Source organism: Vicugna pacos, chromosome 6 (assembly GCF_048564905.1).
Source record: "Vicugna pacos chromosome 6, VicPac4, whole genome shotgun sequence".
NCBI lineage: Eukaryota > Metazoa > Chordata > Mammalia > Artiodactyla > Camelidae > Vicugna > Vicugna pacos.
Window position 1 is genome coordinate 5,112,888 of NC_132992.1, and position 18,932 is coordinate 5,131,819.

At 54.7% G+C, this 18,932-nt stretch overlaps 2 protein-coding genes across 3 annotated transcripts; one reads left to right on the plus strand and one right to left on the minus strand.

Moving 5' to 3' along the window:
• Window positions 1–653: 653 nt before the first annotated feature.
• PPIB (peptidylprolyl isomerase B) lies at window positions 654–6,508 on the plus strand. Its single transcript, XM_006209579.3, has 5 exons — window positions 654–954; window positions 1,677–1,790; window positions 2,474–2,567; window positions 5,431–5,615; window positions 6,167–6,508. The coding sequence occupies exons 1-5, from the start codon at window positions 820–822 to the stop codon at window positions 6,287–6,289; spliced, it is 651 nt and encodes a 216-aa protein (XP_006209641.1). The 5' UTR covers window positions 654–819; the 3' UTR covers window positions 6,290–6,508.
• Window positions 6,502–9,975, minus strand: SNX22 (sorting nexin 22). 2 transcript variants are annotated; one of them, XM_072962263.1, is made up of 7 exons: window positions 9,854–9,975; window positions 9,391–9,474; window positions 8,859–8,963; window positions 8,247–8,341; window positions 7,850–7,882; window positions 7,550–7,617; window positions 6,502–7,104 (listed from the first exon to the last, which is right to left on the minus strand). In XM_072962263.1, exons 1-7 carry the CDS (start codon window positions 9,926–9,928, stop codon window positions 6,983–6,985), a joined length of 582 nt encoding a protein of 193 aa, XP_072818364.1. In that variant the 5' UTR covers window positions 9,929–9,975; the 3' UTR covers window positions 6,502–6,982. The 2 variants fall into 2 exon arrangements, with proteins under 2 accessions (XP_072818364.1, XP_072818365.1); XM_072962264.1 differs by lacking the exon at window positions 9,391–9,474 and having other exon boundaries at window positions 9,854–9,953.
• Window positions 9,976–18,932: the final 8,957 nt, after the last annotated feature.

Sequence of the window (18,932 nt, forward strand, 5' to 3'; positions counted from 1 at the left end):
CAACACAGTACACTACTCTCAAAAGAAAAGAAAGTGTAGTTACTTGGGAAAACAGGTAAAGAAAGGAAGTTAAGAACCAGAGTATACAATAAAGTGTGCGTTGACTCACACAGTAGTAAGCACGGTAAGATGAGGGGGGGGGGGAAGGTAGTACAAGTGACAGGGACTAAGTCAAAAGGAAGTGGGTTTTGAAGCAAGTTTTGCAAGAAAAAGAAAAGTAGAAGGAACTGTGTAAGGCTGTACCCCGGATAGGCATAAATACGCCCTGAGCTTTTGGAGGCTACCACACTTAAACCCAATTTAGTGGTGTCTAACTCTTCACTGGCCCAGCACGGACGATGGCATGTGTCTTCCGCCCCGTCCGCGGACTTCCTGACAGCATCGGCCACCACCTGCCAAGCCACGTCCCGTCTAGTAAAAGCACGTCGGGCCACGGGACCCGCCGCTCTGCCTGCTGGGACTTGTAGTTTCTTCAGAAGCCCAAACCCGGTGCTCTCGGAGAGGGCCGCCTTCCGCTGACCCCTTTCCTGTGGGTGGGGCTGGCGGGCTGGAGAGCCAATGAGGCCGCAGTAACGTGGCAGCCACCCACGAGCCCGCGTCTCCGCCCGCCCGGACGACGAGCCGGGCTCCGCCCCCCCAGGGGGACCTACCATCCGGCGCCCAGGCAGAGGGGGGAAATGGGGCCCGCCTCCTGCGAGGAGGCCGGCAGGAGCCCCGGTCCCCCCCGGCTGCGCTCGGTGGCGACGCCCGGGCCCACGCCGCCGCGCCCCTCCTTCTTCCGGCCTCGGCAGCCCCGGCCGCTCCCGCTTCTCCTGGTGGATGCTGCGCCTTTCGGAGCGGAACATGAAGGTGCTCTTCGTCGCCGCCCTCGTCGTGGGCTCCGTCTTTTTCCTATTGTTGCCTGGACCTTCTGCGGCCGATGAGAAGAAGAAGGGGCCCAAAGTCACCGTCAAGGTCCAGCCTTCCCTCTCCAGACCTTCCTGGCGCGGCCCGCACTCCGCTGCTTGGGTTCCGGCCTTGGCACCGCTGGTCACATGTGTCCAAGGCGTTTAGGGTCCCGAGCTCTGGCTTGGGCGTCCTCGGCTTTGGCTCTGCCTCTGCCTCTGCCTCGTCTCCCTGCCGTGCGTCGTGGTGCCTGGGCGGTCCTCCCCTAGTCAGACCGGAGAATGACCCGGACCCTCCATGACAGCCCGATCCTGACCCAGGCATTGGCGCCCGGGATGCCCAGCTGGGGCCAGCACTGCGGACTCAGAGCTATTTGCAGATACTGCACTTCTGGGGAAAGGGTGAAAGATCATGTATGCCAGATTGCCAGTCGTTCCTCTGCTTAGGCCAGATTTTAGCCACTTCCAGTTATAGAGCACAGCAGTGTAGTTCAAACTTGAGTGGTGTGCTAGGCACCCCTCCTTGTTTTTTTGCTGTTAATTTCTAGAATCGGGACCCACTATTTATTTGGAGCAAAGATTGTTACCTTGTAGTCTAAAGAGAGTGTAAACAAACATGGAACTTTCATTAGATTCCCATGGATTTTTTTTTTCACCACCAAAACCATATACAGAGACACTGCCCTTAAAATACGGCTGTTTTCTCTCCCATCCTCTGGGTAGGTTCTTTGGCGCTCCCTTCCCTAGCAAGGCCCCTTTAAAGAGGCTAAGTTTGAAATGGTCTTTTTCCAGGTGTACTTTGACCTGCGAATTGGAGATGAAGATATAGGCCGAGTGGTCATCGGTCTTTTTGGAAAGACTGTTCCAAAAACAGTGGATAATTTTGTAGCCTTGGCTACAGGAGAGGTAAGTGGCTGGAGTGGAGATAGCCAAGCTCAAAGGAAGTGAAGTTGGCAAGTAGGTCTAGCAGCAAACTGAACTGAAGAGCGTGGCCCATCCGTACCAGTGGCCCTCACAGAGTACCAGCTGTGCTTCTGGCCCAGTGTTATCATATCTTCTGAGTTTCTTAAACTGAATCCAGAATTAGGATTTTTTTCTTTTGAGAAAATTTTTCATCTTTGAGACATTGCAGTAACAGCAACAACAACAAAATCTGGAAACTAGCTTGTGGCCCCTGCCAGAGTAAGGGGGCCAGAGCTTTCCAGGTTTTGAGGAAATGAATGCCTTTAAGAAAGTTTGTAGTCCAACTTGCCATTGAGTCACCAGGTAACTTTTGGTAAGGGGGTCAGTTTTCTTGCATCTGTTCTTATGATCATATTTTTAAGAATAAGAGGGAAAAGGTGGAGTCATTATGTGGAGTAGAATAGTGTGGAGTCTGGGAATTCGTATAAAGGCAGAGGAAGGTGCGGTCTTGGCCTTTGCTGGCTGTGTGTGCTCCACACCAGGCCTGTGGTGACCGCTCGTTGAACGATGAATCTGCCAGCAGGCGTTTCTCTTCTGTGAGCAGTTGTTGTGGGCTGGGTTCCTCCGGGGTGTTTAATGTCTGCCTGGTGCCTCACACCACTTCAACGTCTCGCCCCTTTTTCTAGAAAGGATTTGGCTACAAAGACAGCAAATTCCATCGTGTGATCAAGGACTTCATGATCCAGGGTGGAGACTTCACCCGGGGAGATGGCACTGGAGGTAACCTCGTCTTCTGGGCAGAGGGGTAGCGGCCCCAAGGCGGGCGGGCCAGCTGCGCTGGGTCGGCAGGGCCTCTTCCTTCCCCAGCTCCAGAGGCAGGCTTGTCGCCTGCATGGAGACCAACTGCACCCTTCTTTGTACAGGGGACCCAGGACCAAGGAGAGGGGATAATGGGGGTCAGGTGGAGGTAAGAAGATCCTCCCCACTGGCAGACCTGCTGATCCAGGCCTACGGCCTCAATGAGTTTTCTCTCGAAACCTCCTGGGGGGAGGGGAGCACAGTGTAGCACCACCTGTGGGTGATTCTGGGTCAGGCGTGCGAAGCCTGTGTGGGCGGCCTCGGAAGCCCCAGCAAGGGTGGGAGAGGTCGCTTTCCTTGGCAGTTTCCCACCAGAGACCACTTGGCAAGAATTGGTGGTCTCACTTCTGTGTTACTTGCGCACGTAGGACAGACAGACAGACACCCTGGCCAACCCACAGGTCTCACCACACCTGGGTGCACGCCTGCTCTTCCCTCAGACCGCAGCTGCAGCTCACCCCACCGATGAATATTTTAGGGGGGGGCAGGCTCTGGGGGGGTGCCGAGGATGCAAAAGCCAGTGGGACGGCAACTCCCTTTCACTTCCAGGACCCGAAAAGTCACAGACGGGCTGTAACACAGCTTTAGGGGCTCAGTCTCTGTCCTCAAGTTGTGTATCTAAGTGGGAAGAACTGGGAGGAAACACTGTGGAAGGTACATACTACAAGATGTAAGTCATAGCTTGTGGATGAGAAGGACAAAGCAGATAGGATACAAAGCACTGGCCTCATGGGGTCTGCTGGGCTGTGATCTAGTGTCTTGACACCTTCTTGCTTTGTGACTTCAGGCAAGTCCTCTGAACCTCAGTTTCCTGTTCTATAGGAGTGGTAAGAGTTGTGGGTGCTGGGAGGGCGAGATGAGATCTTGAGTGTGCAGTGCCCAGCGCATGGTAAAGACAGCCGTTGTCGAAATGATGACAAGAAAAGGACTCAGTTCGGGCCAAGGCGATCAGGAAGTAGCCTTGTGAATGTGAGGTCAGATTTGAGCGGGGTCCTGTCTGGGGAGAATTTGAATGGGCATGGAGGACGCAGGGTTAAGGTGTGAGTCCACTCAGTTCTGTGACAGGAGCTTGGCCAAAGGGCGGGTCAGGGGGCTGCAGGTGGAGCTCACACTGGCAGCCGTAACCAGGCTAGGAACCCGGGGCTTTGTCCTACATGGAGTGAGGATCCCCTGAAGACCTGAATGGGAGCGAGACCCGATCACAAAGGAGTTTGCAGGAAAAATAACGTGGCAGATCAGGACGTGGAGGCAGGAGCAAGCAGGCTGGCGGGGGGTTGGTGCAGCTGTCCCTGGGTAGGGCTTTGTGGGCCTGAACCAGGGGACGATGCCTGGTGGGTAAGAGCAGGGATTTGAGAGCTAGACCACTGTGGTTTGAATTCCAGCCCTGCTACGTTTAGCCTCGGTACCTGTTTCTTCATCTTTGAAGTGGGGCTATTAGCTCCTGCCTCGTAGGATAGGGTTTTACTCTTTGTGTAAAATGCTTGCCCCAGGTCTCTGGCACACTTTTCCCACTCAGCGTTAGCCACTACTGCAGCGGGGGTGGCAGGAATGGAAAAAAAAGGATGAATCAGTGGTGGGGACAAGGACAACAGTGTGCAGAAGAAAAATGTCAAAAGAAAAACTGAAGTCTGGAAGGAAAGATGACAGAGCATGCTGAGTTTAAAATGAAGAGCTGTCCATTTACATTTGGAACTCCTTGTATGTTGGGAAAGTGATTGGAGCTAAGAGTGTTTAGATTTGAGGGTTTTCTGGGTAGCAGTGATTTAAATCCTATAGTCGGCTGAGACTTACAAAGAGGATTCTGACATGGGGGAGGCCTCTGGTCAGCAGGCCAGCCAGGAGCTCTGGCCTGGCGGTGGGAGAACCCGGGTGCTCCCGGCTGTGGCCGTGCGAGTGGAGCCCAGGCTGACACCCCTGTCCCCACCAGCCAGAGCCAAGTGAGTCTCGGTGTTGAGTCTTCCTGCTTACTGGACGGTCACAGCTATCGCCCTGGTTAGCATCAGCCGAGGACAGTTTCCCAGCCTGGTTCCATCCGGTGGGAACCACAGGAGGACAATGTGTGTAATGAGGTGGTTCCATATGCAAGTAAATTTGAAAGGTGACCTTTATTGCTGGGTTTCTTGGGGCCTCTAGTGGACTAGTCCACAGTGTGAGTCTCCAGGAGTGGACAGGGACAGAGAAGGGCGTGGTATTTCCCCCGGAACCAGCTTTGGGAACTTAAGTTAGCATCTCTGAAAAGGGGTCGAGATCAGCTCCTGGCCCCTCTGTCGTATGCCCTGGCCCCAGACTCTCCACGGACAGACACGGTACACACACTCAGAGCCGCCTTTTATTTTTGGTGCATTTGTTGATAAGAGGCTCTTGACTTTCCGGGACCCAAATGGCCGTCCCTCCCTTTTGCTTCTCCTTGCCATTCCCAGCTCATCCCTCTTTCTGCTTCGGAGCTTCCTCAGTATCTTTTGTGCTCTTAGGAAGAAAAGCTGGTCAGCCACAGCAGTCCTTTTTTTCTGGAGAGTTCTTAGCTCCCCTGCATCCTGCACAGAACATCTCTCCACTGACATCTCCATGGCAGGCCTCTCAGGCCACAGCCAAGGGTAGTTGTTCAGTTGTGCTTTATTTAAAAGCCATAAAACTAGATTCTCAAAGTGATGCTCGTGTGAACAGTTCACTAAATCACCCTGGCCTCGTGCCCCACCCGACTTGGGCCGGGCCTCTAGAATCCTCACGCCAAAGATCTGCTTGGTTTGGGCTAACCCAGCTCCCCGGACCTACTTTTTCCTCCCAGGTAAGAGCATCTACGGTGAACGCTTCCCAGATGAGAACTTCAAGCTGAAACACTATGGGCCCGGCTGGGTGAGCATGGCCAACGCAGGCAAAGACACCAACGGCTCCCAATTCTTCATCACGACGGTCAAGACAGCCTGGCTAGATGGCAAGCACGTGGTGTTTGGCAAAGTTCTAGAGGGCATGGTGAGTTTGGGAGGGCAACCCTCACCAGGGATCTGACAGACCCGAGAGCAGGGGATCCCTGTATTTTATCCCTTTCCCAGAGGGGAAACTGGGGGTCAGGGTGGGTGTGGAAAGTGAGAATAAAAGGCCTACCTCTCTGTTCCCCCAAGTTCTAAATCATTCCAGGCCCCAGGGAGGGGCCGGCCAGGAGGCCCCGTTTCATCACTCACATTCAGTCCTGCCCCAGCCCCACCTGAAGTTGTACAGGACACAGCCAAACATGCTGTCCCTGAGAAGCCACTGGGTACCCATTCCAGCTACCCTCTTCCTCCTCCTCACCCTCAGCCCAACCCAGGTCCTACTTCAAAGGATCAAAACTACTGCATCCTCCTGATGTCAAATCTGGGTTCTCCCTGCCCTGGGCTGGCACCTGCCACGGTGCCCTTAGGACTGTGGTGCCTCACGGTTTCTAGGCTGTTTGTCACGTGGTGGGGTCTCAGCCCTCCCCGGCCATGCGCTGGGGCCCGTCTCCCCTTGAGCCGCAAACCTGACGCACCTGCCTGCCTTCCCAGGAGGTAGTGCGGAAGGTGGAGACCACCAAGACAGACAGTCGGGACAAGCCTCTGAAGGACGTGATAATCGCAGACTGCGGCAAGATCGAGGTGGAGAAGCCCTTTGCCATCGCCAAGGAGTAGGGCCCCAGGGACCTCTTCCCTTTGAGCAACTGTCTGTGTGGCCCCGTTGCCCTCCTGCGGGCGAAGACAGCCCGCCACAGGGCTCCGCGCTGTACCGGCCCTAGTGCTGGCATCGGACGGAGTGGACCCTCCCGTCACATTCCACAGGCCCGGGGGCCCAGTTTTGTAACAAACTCCTCCCAACACTGACCAATAAAAAAAAAAGTGTTTTTTTTATAACCTGCTTATGGGTTCTTGGGCCTGCAGCACCTCCCCCAAGTCTAGTCCCAGCAGGTCTCCTGGGGGAGGGGTGCCCGTCCCCTCCTTGGGCTCCGGTCTGAACCCTTTCCCCAGGCGCTGCCACGAGACAAGCAGGAGCTTTTGCTCCTTGCTCCCACGCTTTGCCCAGCTACTGTGCATCAGCCTTGGCGTGTCCCCTCCCCCATTCTTCTGAGAAACACACCCGTATGTTCATAGCCTACCTCTACAGTGACTTCTTCCTTTACTCCCTGTTCTCTGCTGCCCCTGCCCCGGCCCCTGGGCTGTCAGAGTGCAGGAGTTCTACCAGCCCAGACACCAGTGCAGCTGAGTTCTGACCCTGGGCGAAGAGGGGTAAGTCCTGGGTCCAGGCCAAGGGTGATCCAGCCCATGTCCCTTTCATAGGACTGGGGCATATGACTGTCCTGGCAGGTGATCTGAACGCCTCTGGGCTGCTCAGGGCATCGGTGGCACCGGAGCTGGGGGACAGGCAGCCTCCGGCTGGGCGGTAGCTGTGCTGGCGCTGAGGCCATAGACACCCTGCAGCACACCACTCACCACCACGCTGGGCAGCGGCTCTGGAACAGAAGGAAAACGGGAGGAGGGGGTAGGGGCGGCAGGGCAAGAGGAGGTGCAGGATGGACCCGGCTTCAGGCCTGCAGCCCCCTGAGCCCCCATAGCTCAGCAACAGCCCCTCCACTGCCCCCGAACAAGAGCCCCTGCCAAGGCAGCAGGTCGCAGCTGGCCACCCCAAGTGAGGCTTTGGCATTCCCAGTTCACATTTTGCTTAGTGAAGCTAAGGAATGGAGAACAGGGGAGCCAAGCCTACGTCACCATGTCTACTCCCTGGAGGAGACTACAAAGCAGGCTACGGGAGCAGCGGGCGGTGTGGCCCCAGAGGAGGGGGCGGCAGGAGGGAGCTGCCTGGGGTTCCTGGGAGCTGAGAAGTGGCCAGTTCACCCTCACTCCCATCCTGGTACCTGCTCCCTAAATGTGGATTATGGGTCAGAGGCACCTCCTCACCTGGGGACGGGATGCAAATATAAGGATCCACACGGAAGCTGATGACAGGCCGGTGGTACAGCTGCGAGCTACAAGGAAAAGGGGTCATGAACAGTGGAGGGGCAGGCAGCGCAAAGCCTCAAGTGGGGTGGAGACTAAGGACTGAGATCACCAAGGACCCGCAAACGAGAAGTGGAAAGTGGGCTCAGGAGGCGCCAACAGGAAAACCGGAACCCCAGGGACAGGCCAGAGACTTCAGGCCCTGGCATATGGCCACCAGGGGGCAGCAGGAGCCCAGTGCAGACAGGGACTCTGACTTACCTACTGTTGCCAGGCAGGAACTCCCCCAGGGTGCTGAAAAGAAGAGAGAGGCTGTGAGCTGCCTGGGGATGCCCGAGGGGAGCGTGAGGCACGGGTGGAGATGCGGAAGCCCAGAACTTCACCTCCCAGGGGACCACCGCTTCTATTTGTAACAAGCTCAGTTCCGGAGGCAGCTGGGGTAACCAAGGCTGTCCAGAAAACAACCCCTCCACGGGGGTCAAGAAAGCCGGCAAAGGAGGTTGCGTCTCAAAGAGGAAGAACCAGTCTAGCATCTGGCAGATGGGAGAAGGCAAAGCGCTTGGCCTCTGAAACCTTCCCTCACCTGCTGGCTGTAGAGAGGCCCTGTCCCCCAACACTGGGGCCCTTCATGCCAGTCATGGTCCCCAGAGGTGCTCACCCCCAGCTGCTGGCCTTGGGGTCTGTGGGGAAGTGCCGAAGACTCAGGAATTCCAGTAGTTCCTTGGGCACATCCTGGTTCATGTATAAAATGCCCTGGAGAAGAGAACAGCGGAAACCTGTAGCCAGACTCAGCTGTGTAATATGCACGGTCCGGTGCAAAATGAAAACACAGGGGCTCTTCAAAAATGATAAAGAATTCAAGACAGAGCAGAGCAGTAAACCAAGCTCAGCACCCCCCCCAGCCCTGGGTGACAACACAGGTTTTAAGCCAAAGAAGCTAGCCTGGCCTGTAATCGGGTATAACTGTGTGGGAGGGGGGAAGGGTCCCCACCCTACATCCTTATCAAGAGGGCAGCACAGGATCTCACCCTGAAGGGGAAGAGAACTAGTCTTCATTTAACTGGGACCATCTACCTCCTGGTTACCTCACTCAGTCCTACCAATTCATAGAGGGCTATTTGGACCCATTACCGTTCAAAAAATTGAGGCTTGAAGTAGTGGATAATATGCCCCAAATGTGGGTCCCTCTCACCCCATGCCCCTGCACTTCTCTGGGATCACACCTCTGGTCCAGCAGGCTGGGGGGCAACAAAGCAAGACCCACGCACACCTGGATATATGCCTCCAAACCCTGCCGCCGCTGCTCCAATCCTCTGGTCCTCCAGTTGGGCAGGCGTTTCGACGGGAAGTCAGGCACTTTGCACAGTTTCTTGATCTGCCAGGAGGTTACCGCGGTGCGATCACAGCATCCCACTGAGCCCTTAAGCTCATTTCACCCTAGCCAAAAGCCCTGCCCAGTCCTCCCGCCACCACCCCTATAAACTTGACTTAGACCCACGTGGCAAGTGATGGTTAGAACAAGGGCGAGAGGCGCCCCAACTCCCCCCCCATCCCCTGATGCCCAAAGGCGGGCGGACAGCGCAGGGGCACGGACAGCACAGGCTGGGACCTGCCCCCTTTGCGCCCATTCCTCAGCCCGCGGGTAAGTCTGTGCCCAGGACTTGAACTCTCCAGGGCCTGGGGCCTTAAGCGGGGGCGGTAGAGGCTGGGGCCCGCCGGCTCTTCTGCCCGCCGCCCAGGGACAGGGCAGGAGCCGGTCTGCGGTCGGTCAGTGGGAGGGTGGGTGGTGGGCGCCGCCTCACCCGCTTGTGTAGCGCGTGGAACTCGCTGTAGCGCCTCTGCACGGTGTGTCTGCGCCCGCGGCACAGCACCTCCACTCGGAACACCTGGCGGGCGCGGGCGGGCAGCCGTGTGCGCGTGAGTTCCCGCGGGAGGGCGCAGCAGGACCCGCGCCCGGCTACGCGCCCACCCTCCGCCCCCAAAGCCACAAAGTTGCCTAGAAAAGCCGCCGCTCTCTGGGGACCCTCCCACGCTCCCCACACACTTGGGGACTCTGCTGCGTGCAGTCAGTCCCTCAGGAGCGGGGACCGCCACCCGCAGGGCTGGACAATCCAGGCGGCCCCGAGACCCTCTGCAGGCTGCCCTGCGACGGCCTGGCCCGCTGTTCTCGGCCGCCGGAGCCCGGGGTGCGGGGTCCCCTCTGCGTTGTGCGCGGGGAAATCTGGCGGGTCCCTGCGCCCCTTCCCACCCAGTGTCCCCGCTCACCATGTGGCCTTTCTCGGGGTTCTGCCGGGGCCCCTCGGTCTCGGGCCCCACGGACGGGATGTGAACTTCCAGCATCCGCGCGCAGTTCGCACCCCGAGCTCTGCAGGCGCGGACCAGAGACCCTGAAGAGCCCGGCCCCGCCCCCTCATACCCTCGCGCCCCGCCCCCACGCCGGCCCCGCCCCAGGCGTTCCCTCGCGCCGCCAGGTCCTGCGAGGGACTGATTAGGCTGGACGCCGGGCGACAGGAGGCGGACGCCGCCCTCTGAGCCTAGTGGGGCCGCAATGCGTGGGGACCCTTCGGCAGAGAGGCATCCATTTGTCAACGCGTCCACATTCACTGAGCACCCACTGAGTGCCACGAACCCGGGCAAACCAGAATTTCACCTGCTCTTTGTTGAGCGCCTGCTAAGGACTGGGGCCTGTGGGCGCTGGGCAAGGAGAGAGGCTGGGCCCAGACCAACCAGGGACTTTCCCTGCGTTCCTCACACCCTTCCCTGGGACCAGACTGCCCCCAAACCCATTCCCTACACCTTCAACCCGGACCCTGAGAGCGCAGCCACACAGGGGTAAAACTTGGACACACTCTGGCTTTGATGTCCCCCTCCCCCAGCATTCATAGGCCTCTCCGTTCGTTCACTTTTTAAATCCATTCCTCCATTCATTCATCTTTCAGTCAAACCTGCATCAGTCCTGGGAGAGGCAGTTTAGGGACCGAGGCTCTGCTTTGGAGATTAGACAGCTTGGATTCCCCTGACTCTGTAGCCTTGTGCTCATCTGCAAAATTGGGATAACATGCCTCCCTCAGGAGAGTAGGGATTGAGAAAGTGGCAGTTTGTGAGCTTATCCTGGAGACACAGGTGGGTTGTGTTGGTGTACAGGGCAACGGAGGGGAAGAGACTGTGGGAAGTGGCACAGGGTTTCTTGCCCATTCTTGTGGCAGAGTCTTTCCGGTATGCAGTAGAATTTCATTTAGAACTGTCTCACCTCCTGTGTTAGAAGGGACCTCTGCTCCCACCGCCCAGCTCCGCTCCCACTGGCCCCAGTCTTAAGGGAGCTGTGCCGTTCAGCAGAGGCCTCCACTCCACTGACTTCTCTCCACGATGGTCTAGGTGGGCAGTGGAGTTTGGGGAGTCCCTGCCTCCAAGAGCTCACACCAAGGGAGGCTTTGTGGTGGGAAGGAGGAAGCAGAATACCTGTCTTAGGGGTTAGGGTCAAGGGACCACTGCCTCCCTCCTTCCCCTGCTAGTGCAGAGGTGCTTCTGAGCTGAAACTCTCCATTCCCAACTCTGCCCCCAGAGAGAGGATGAGTGGATGACCCCAGAAAGGGGGCAAGCAGGTCTCATTCATTATATGTCCCACACTTTTCACCCTGAATTCCATCTCACAAGGTCCCCAGAATCAGGAAGCTGAAACTTCCTGGAAGGGAAATGACCCCCCATGAGGAGAAGTGCTGGGGTTTCATTTCTTTCCTTGCACTCTAGGGCCCCACCGGTCAGGGACCCTGCTCTGCTTGTCTACCATCCAGGAAGTCTTCTCTTGGGACCCTCAGACCTCTAAACTTCTTGGTCACCCATCCTAAGGACTGTCTGCCTTCCGTCTCTATCCCTACCACCCAGAAAACTGTTAAGTCTCCTAGTGAATCTCACAGTTCTTCCTTGTCATTCTCCCTCATACACGGTCCATTCTCTACTTGGCAGTGCAAACTGTCATCAATGCTTAAAACCTTCCAAAGGCTTCCCATTGCAATTAGAACAAAACCCACCCTCCCCACCACCATCGACAAAGCTCTCAATGACCCAGCCCAGCTTCCACCTCTTATCTCCTCTACTTCCCTCTCCTGTATGGAGCTCCAGCCACAGTGACCATCTTCCAGTTCTTCAGACCTAACAAGCTCTTTCTGCCTCAGGACCTTTGCACTTGCTCTTTCCTCTCCCTGAAACACTTTTTCCTGACTCTCCACTTGGTGGGCTTCACCTAAAACTTTCAGTTCTTACCCTAAAACTCACCTCCTCAAAGAGGCTTTCCTTCCTTACCACCCTGTCAGTGTCTGTCTCTGCACTTATTCTAATGTGGAGTTACTGTTAGTTTCTTGTGTGTCTCCCTGGCTTTCCCACCTCGGCCCCAGACTCAGCACCATGGGGCCAGAGACATGGTCTCTTGTCAGTTGTTGCCACCATGGTGCCAAGCATGTAGTAACCACACAGACAATATTTTTTGATTTTAAGACTGGAAGATATGGGGGGAAGGTATAGTTCAGTGGTAGAGTACATGCTTAGCATGCACAAGGAAGGTCCTGGGTTCAATTCCCCAGTACCTCCATTGAAAAAAAAAAAGGACTAAATAAATGGGAGAGGGGGATGTTGGGAAAAGGCTAAAGAGAGAAGGGAGGGACTGCGAGAGGCAGGAAGGGAGCAGGGGTTGCTGAATCCTTAGAGGAAGGCCTGCAGAGGGATGAGAACAGCGATCCTCTTCCCACCTTCAGAGACAGACACCTCTCTCTCTCTCTCTCTCTCTCTGTAGACTGCTGTCCACTTTATCCATCTGTTTAATTTTCAGGTGTTCCCGAGAAGTCTCAAATCAATGGATTTTCATCACCTGTTATAGAGGGAGATTTGATGCACCACCTGACTTGTAAAATATCTGGTAGTAAACCTGCAGTTCCTTATTCCACAGCATTTCATTAACACATGAATGAAGATCCAAGTGAAGAAAAACAAGATCCTTGACCCGGAGACATTTACATCTTTGGGGAGCTAAAACAACATATGGAGAATATTTTCCTGTAAAGAGGACCACGGGACATGATGTACACTCCAGAGCAGTTATTACAGTCAAAGGAAAAGTTTTCTCCTGTATGGTTAAAGCATTGAGCTGCTCAGTATATGATCACTGAGCTAAATTCCAGACTCAGATTTTGCGATGCGTGGTCCTGGCGTGGGGCTTGATACTGTGCGTTCTGCACGAATTCGCTGGTGATGCTGATGCTCCGGGTCGGGGACCACCTTGTGAACACCTGTCTCCTGGCTCCCACACTATCCCTGTCAGGAAGCGGGGCCTCTCTCGCCCCACCGTTTAGGCATGGAGCCTGGAGACGAAGGCAGGATGGGCTGGGGGTTGGAGGTGTCCCCCACAGATGCCCCCGCGCCTGCAGGCGGCCCGGCAGCCCGGCGCGCAGGTGGGCTGGACCGCGCCTCCCGCTCTGGCTCGGCCCTCGCCCTCGGCCGCCCGCACACAAAGCCCCTTTCACTGGCTCGGCCTCCGGAGGCCACCGATGCTGCTGGGAGGTTTGGTTAACCCCGTTAAGAAAACAAACAGCTCCTGCGCCGCGGGCGGGCGGGCTCCGCTGGGCACAGAGGCGGGATTCTTCTGCCCGCTGCAGCGGCTGGAGGTGGCCTGGCCTGGGGCCCCAGCAGCTGGGGGCGAGGCTGGGCCTGGACGGCTCCTGGAGGTTGAGGGGGGGGGGCCTCTGGTCACCTGGGCAACCTTGGGCAACGCCCTGAGCCTCAGGGTCCTCGTCCGTACCACCGGGAGCTGTGTAGAGGCTAAATGACACCATGCTACCAAGGCGTTTAGCACCGGGCCTGGCACGCAGTAAATTAATGTTAACTATTCTTATTTGACTGAATTACACGAGTTCGCTGTTTCGGTAGGCCCAAACCATGGGGTATTGACAATTACATATGGTTCATCCTGTGTTTGTTAAGGATTCATCTTTGAAACAACAAAAACAAACTCTTCTATTCCTTCATTATCCTGAGGTTTCAAGGTTAGCTTTTAAAAAAACCAAAAAGGAGGACGGGTAATAGCTCAGTGGTAGACTGCAGGCTTAGCATGCACGAGGTCCTGGACTCAGTCCCCAGAACCCCACTAAAATAAACGAAATAAAAAAATTTAAATCAAAAAGCCAGTAATTATCCCAACTGCTAACTCTGTGATCAGGCTTTTCCTGATTTTCTTAATATTGTGCAACCAAAAAAAGGTAAAGAAAATGAATTGGAAGCAGACGTTGGTGTAAATCAGCAAGTATCCTGTTCATCCTGGCAGCCTCAGAGTCCTTACTAACTGCCTTTTTAATAACTACATCTTATACATTTGAAATAATATAGTAATAAAATTTAAAAATTTATGTTATGAGTATTGAATTTTGGTGTAGATGTCTAAAAAAATAGTTCTACTGCTAAAACATTTTAAATTATTGAGCTAAACGCATCATTTTATAAATGAGGAAACAGGTGTGAGGAAGGAGAAGTGGGCCGTGGAGAGGGCTGTTAGGAAGGCATTACTGACAAGCACGTCCTGCCTGAGCCCTGAGAGCTAAGTCTGGCACCAGGTTCGGCTGGTGCCCTCCTTCTGAGGGGACAGGTAGGCTCCAGCCAGCAGAGTCACTCCTAGGAGCCACCTGGCCCTTCCTTGCCCAGAAGATGGAGGCGGCCAGCTGCCTCAGACAACAGAACCCAGGGCTGGAGCAGGGGGAGCTGCGGAGGCCACCCCAGCAACCCGGCATCCACCCAGCACAGCTGCCCAGGGAGGTTTTTCTGGTGCTCCAACTCCTAGCACCCCTTAAGAGTGATATGTCAGTGGGCCAACCAGTCGCCCCGCTGGTGTGCCAGCACCGGGGTTCAAGGAACGAAGACAGGCCCAGGCACCCTCAGGTCAGAGGGGTTTATTGTGATCAGAGCTGTGGGACCAAGAACTAAGGACCACAGGAAAGCCACGGGCGGGGGGGCGGGGGGGTGGGGAAACCCCGGCCCTAGGCCTCAAGGTCCAGAATGGAGGTGCCCCCTACTCTCGCTGTAGCCCTGGGTGCTGTCTGGGGTTTCCCAGCAAGCAGAGTTTCTAGTCTCTGCCTTTACTGGTCCCCAGCCACTCACCCAAGTGCTTCTCTGTCTTCCAGCTTCTGTTCCTGCTCCCAGACTGGGCCACACACTGAGCAGGTCTGTGGAGAGAGCCTCAGAGGGTGGGAGCGGCAGATGCCTATGAGGTCAGGAAGGTAACTTTTCCTTGGGTTTCTGTGGGTTTTTTCAGGTCTTTAAGGAAACGACTTAGTAGATTAGAGTTTAGGTCCTTCTTGTCCATCCCCGACTGGGTCGTGTGGGATATGGTGAGGCAGGGGGGCTGAGTCGAGCAGACTGGGTTCAGTTCTTTGCTCCGGGGTGGGCCTTGGGCAAGCTGCTTGAGGCCTCGAGGCCTGTCTTTTAATGTAGATAATGACGCCCACCTGGCAAGGCCGGGGTGCTGATGAGTTTCAAAGCCCTGAGCACACTGGCACAGGGTAGGTGGGTGGGTGATTACCGCACGGCAGCTCTTGTTATGGCCCCCGCGGTGGGAAGGCACTATCGGAGGCAGCCTGGACCCGGCCCTGCACGTGTTCCCGGCGGCCAGGTGCCTCACCGTCTTCTCTGGTGAGGTTGCTGATGTTCCCAAGAGGAGGCCGACTTCGGGGCCCCTGTGGTCATCACTGCTGTCACTCATAATGGAAGAGGAAGCTGAGAGCTCTGAAGCTACGAGGGGGCAGTCATTTGGAAACTATCGTCACATCGCTTCAGGGAAAGGTCCTATCTCAGATTGGACAGGGTTTTTCTTTGGGTTTTTTTCTGGACCCAGACACAGTGCATCCTGTGGAGGCTGAGCTTCCTCTGAGCAGCCCTGGTGGGAGTGAGGGGGTTTCTGCCCGAGGTCTGGGCATCAGAGCCAGAAGGGCATGTCCACAACAGACAAAGGCAAAGGGGAGGTGGCCCTTCAGGGGCAGGTGGCTATCACCTCCCAGCCTGCAGGTCCCACCTGGGGCACTGAGCGCCTGCCAACCACAGCAAGGCCTACTGAACCCTGAATCAGGCCTGATTTCTGGATCACTTGAAAAATCCCAAGATGTGGGCCGCCAGGCTCGTAATGCAAGAATCGCCAGAGCTGAAGGGCAGCCACTGCCCTCCTTCAGCTGCCTTTGGAAGTGGAGGAGGGCACTGAGATGAGCAGGACAACACAGTCCATGATCTTGAGTTCAGAGCCAGGGAGGCGACTGAGATCATCTTCTTCGCCGTAACATTACAAGCAAGGGTGAGAAAGACCAGACGTTTAAAAGGATAACAAAGATAGTGCCAAGCAAAGAACTAAAAAGGAGGCGGGGCTCCCAGCCCAGTTCGGGAGTGGGATGGAGAATGGGTCACAGAAAGCTTCCCAGAGAATGCACGTATAAAGTAGGCTTCAAAGAATGCATTGGTTTGTTTTCCCATAATGAAAATAGCTTTATTTAATGGTTATGATTATAAAAATACACAGACATTCCAGGCAACATAAAATGGTATAAAAATTTAAATAAATGCAAAATTCCGTCCCTAGAGGCAACCATAGTTAACAATTCGATCAGTATCCTTCCAATATATATATAATTGTATATAAATGCAGACCATATCATACATGTAATTCTATAACCTACTTTTTTTCACTCAAAAATATGTTTTCTTGTCAGTGAACAGAGCTATATACCACCTTCAATGGCTGTATAATATCTAATTGTATTATGTACCATAATTCATTTAATCCCTTCCTGCTGTACATGAAGACTGATTTCAAATTGTACAACTGTAAACAATGCTATGATGGGCCTCTTGGCACAGTCTTCCTCATGGACTTGGCTTCTAGAAGCGTCTACGGGAATCCCCAGTGAGTGTTCTGACACATTCACCAATGCCCTCCGTCTCTGTTTACTTACACTCTCATCTGCAACAGTGAAGGCTGACGGTTTCAGGCAGGTGTAATTCTGAGAAGAGAGGGATGGGGGCTGAGACAGGGTGCTTCAGGTACAACGTCCCCCATTAATAAAGGCTTCTGAGGCCACACAGAAGTGAGGAAGGAAAGAGAGTATGTGGAATCAGTTTCCAGGAGGCACGCGCACTGCTGTGAAGCACTAGGAGATAAATGGGGAAAGGCGAGCTGGGGTCCTCTCCCAGAAGGCTGTGAAGGCCAGGTGGCAGAGCCTGCAACTGGAGACCATTCAACTGTTATCTATTTGGCACCTATTTTAAGCCCAGATCTTTTCAGGGGGCCACGGGGTTATACAGACGTTCCACTGTGGAGAGTTGACTGGTGGGCAGGGAGAGCCGACATTAAACCACTCAAGTGGCATCACAAGACATGGACAGATCATGTCGCACCAACCCTGGGGCCAGGAGACAGGGATGAGTTGTTCTAGTCCATTTCTAACTGTGAGCTCAGTCCTGACACTTCCCCACCGAGGAGCTGAGAATCTTAGCCAGTGACTCTGAACACAGTGTTGGAATCAGGCACGTGCCAACCGCAGCAAAGTATGTCCTTCCTTATTCCAGGAGGGACCCCCCTTCCCCAGCCCCCAGGCTGCCGGGAATGGTGGGGAAAATCCCACCACCTTAGGGGCTGGTGCCCCTCAAAATCCATGGTCTTCAATCCCACACAGGCCCTACGTTCAGCAAAGGACACTGCTTCCATCACCATGTTCCCTCCTCAACCAGTTCCTGGCCCCATGCTTAGTATTTCCATTATCTTCTCACCTTTTTAAAATTTGAGCTGCACAGGCATTCTTTCTTTATTTTTTTAAAGAGTTCTCAGCTAGAGGTGCATTCAGAATGAAATCTTCTGGAAAGAGCTCAATGTTACAAATTTCTATGTGGACACTTCCGGTCATTTCTACTTCTCCCATTATTCTGTCACTGAATACTCATACCGAATGTTGGGGTTCCTCCAGCTCTAAGCCCTCATCTTCAGGATTCCAGAGCCCAGGGATTCACACGGGACATAACCTCAGGGGAAGTAGGGGAATGCAGACTCATCTCCACACCTCTTCTCTAAACCACTTAACTCAAAATAGGTGAACAAGACATTCCTGTCTGAGGACATTTTAATTACCAAGCCGGAGACCATCACTCTCTGGCCCCCAGCCCCAGCTGTGAGGCCCCTTGCTCTGTGCACTTTGTGTTCCCAGACATGGCTGATGGCTTGTCCCTTTCTCTCCTCCTAAGTTTATTAACATGCTAGGTCTGATCCACCTTTCAATAAAACAAAGCCTGACTTCACTCTGTATCTCTCCCACCTCTCAGCAGAGTCCTCCCTTCCCAGGCAGAGAAGCCTCTTATATGACATGGTCAGCACCTGCTGTCCCCACGGCTTCCCTGCCCACCTGCTCCAAACCCATCTGGCCTCCTGTGTTACCTGCGTCATGACGGGCTGCACTGTCTACCCCGAAATCCAAGCCAGAAGCTTGCAGGTCATGTTAACTACCGCCCCCTCCCTCAGGCCTCTCATCCAATCAGTGACCAGACCCCAGTGGCTCTTCTCCACCTCCTGTACCTCTTCCCGAGCTCCAGCCCCATTACTACTCTGCTCCTTGGCACTCTGGCTGGCTCTCCTTGCCTCCACCCTCACACCTGATATGTCTACATCACAAATGTGACCAAGCTATTCGCTGCTCAAGTCCCTTCAGGAGCGCCCCACACGTCACAGGCACTGTGTGATCCAGCTCCTGCTCACCGCTTTCTGCGGGCCGTCCACTGACTAGACTCTGGCCACATTGAGCCATTGCATCCCCCTGGTTGTGCGCACCTCCCACTGCCACGACACAGGGAGGCAGAATGGACCCAGCAGAAGGAACAAATCCCTCTCTGCCTTTGAGACACAGTTTAAGCATCCCCTTCTCCAATTTCTTCCTCCTGAGCCCCCAGGTAGAAGGACTCCTTTGTGGAGCCCCCTGCACTGGCCTCTGGCTCAGTGCACTTACCCTGCTATTGGCCTTCTTAACTTCCATGTCTGCCGGCTCTGCCCAGAAATGCATGGGCCCTGGACAGCCAGCCCTGTCTGCCTCGGGATGCAGGAGGCTGAGGAGGAAGTTCTGAAACCAGAGGAGAGTCCATCCCAAGGAAATAACAAAAACAGACTTCTATCAAGATGATCACTGGATGGAATATAACAAAGTGAGGAGGAAGCTTTAAAAATTAAGTTTCTTTGGAGAAGAGAGTTACAAATATGCAAAAAGGAGATGAGAATAAACTCTATGGAGCTAGACAGGAAATAGAGGTGTGAATGCATGATTTTTAGTACCTGATTCTTTAT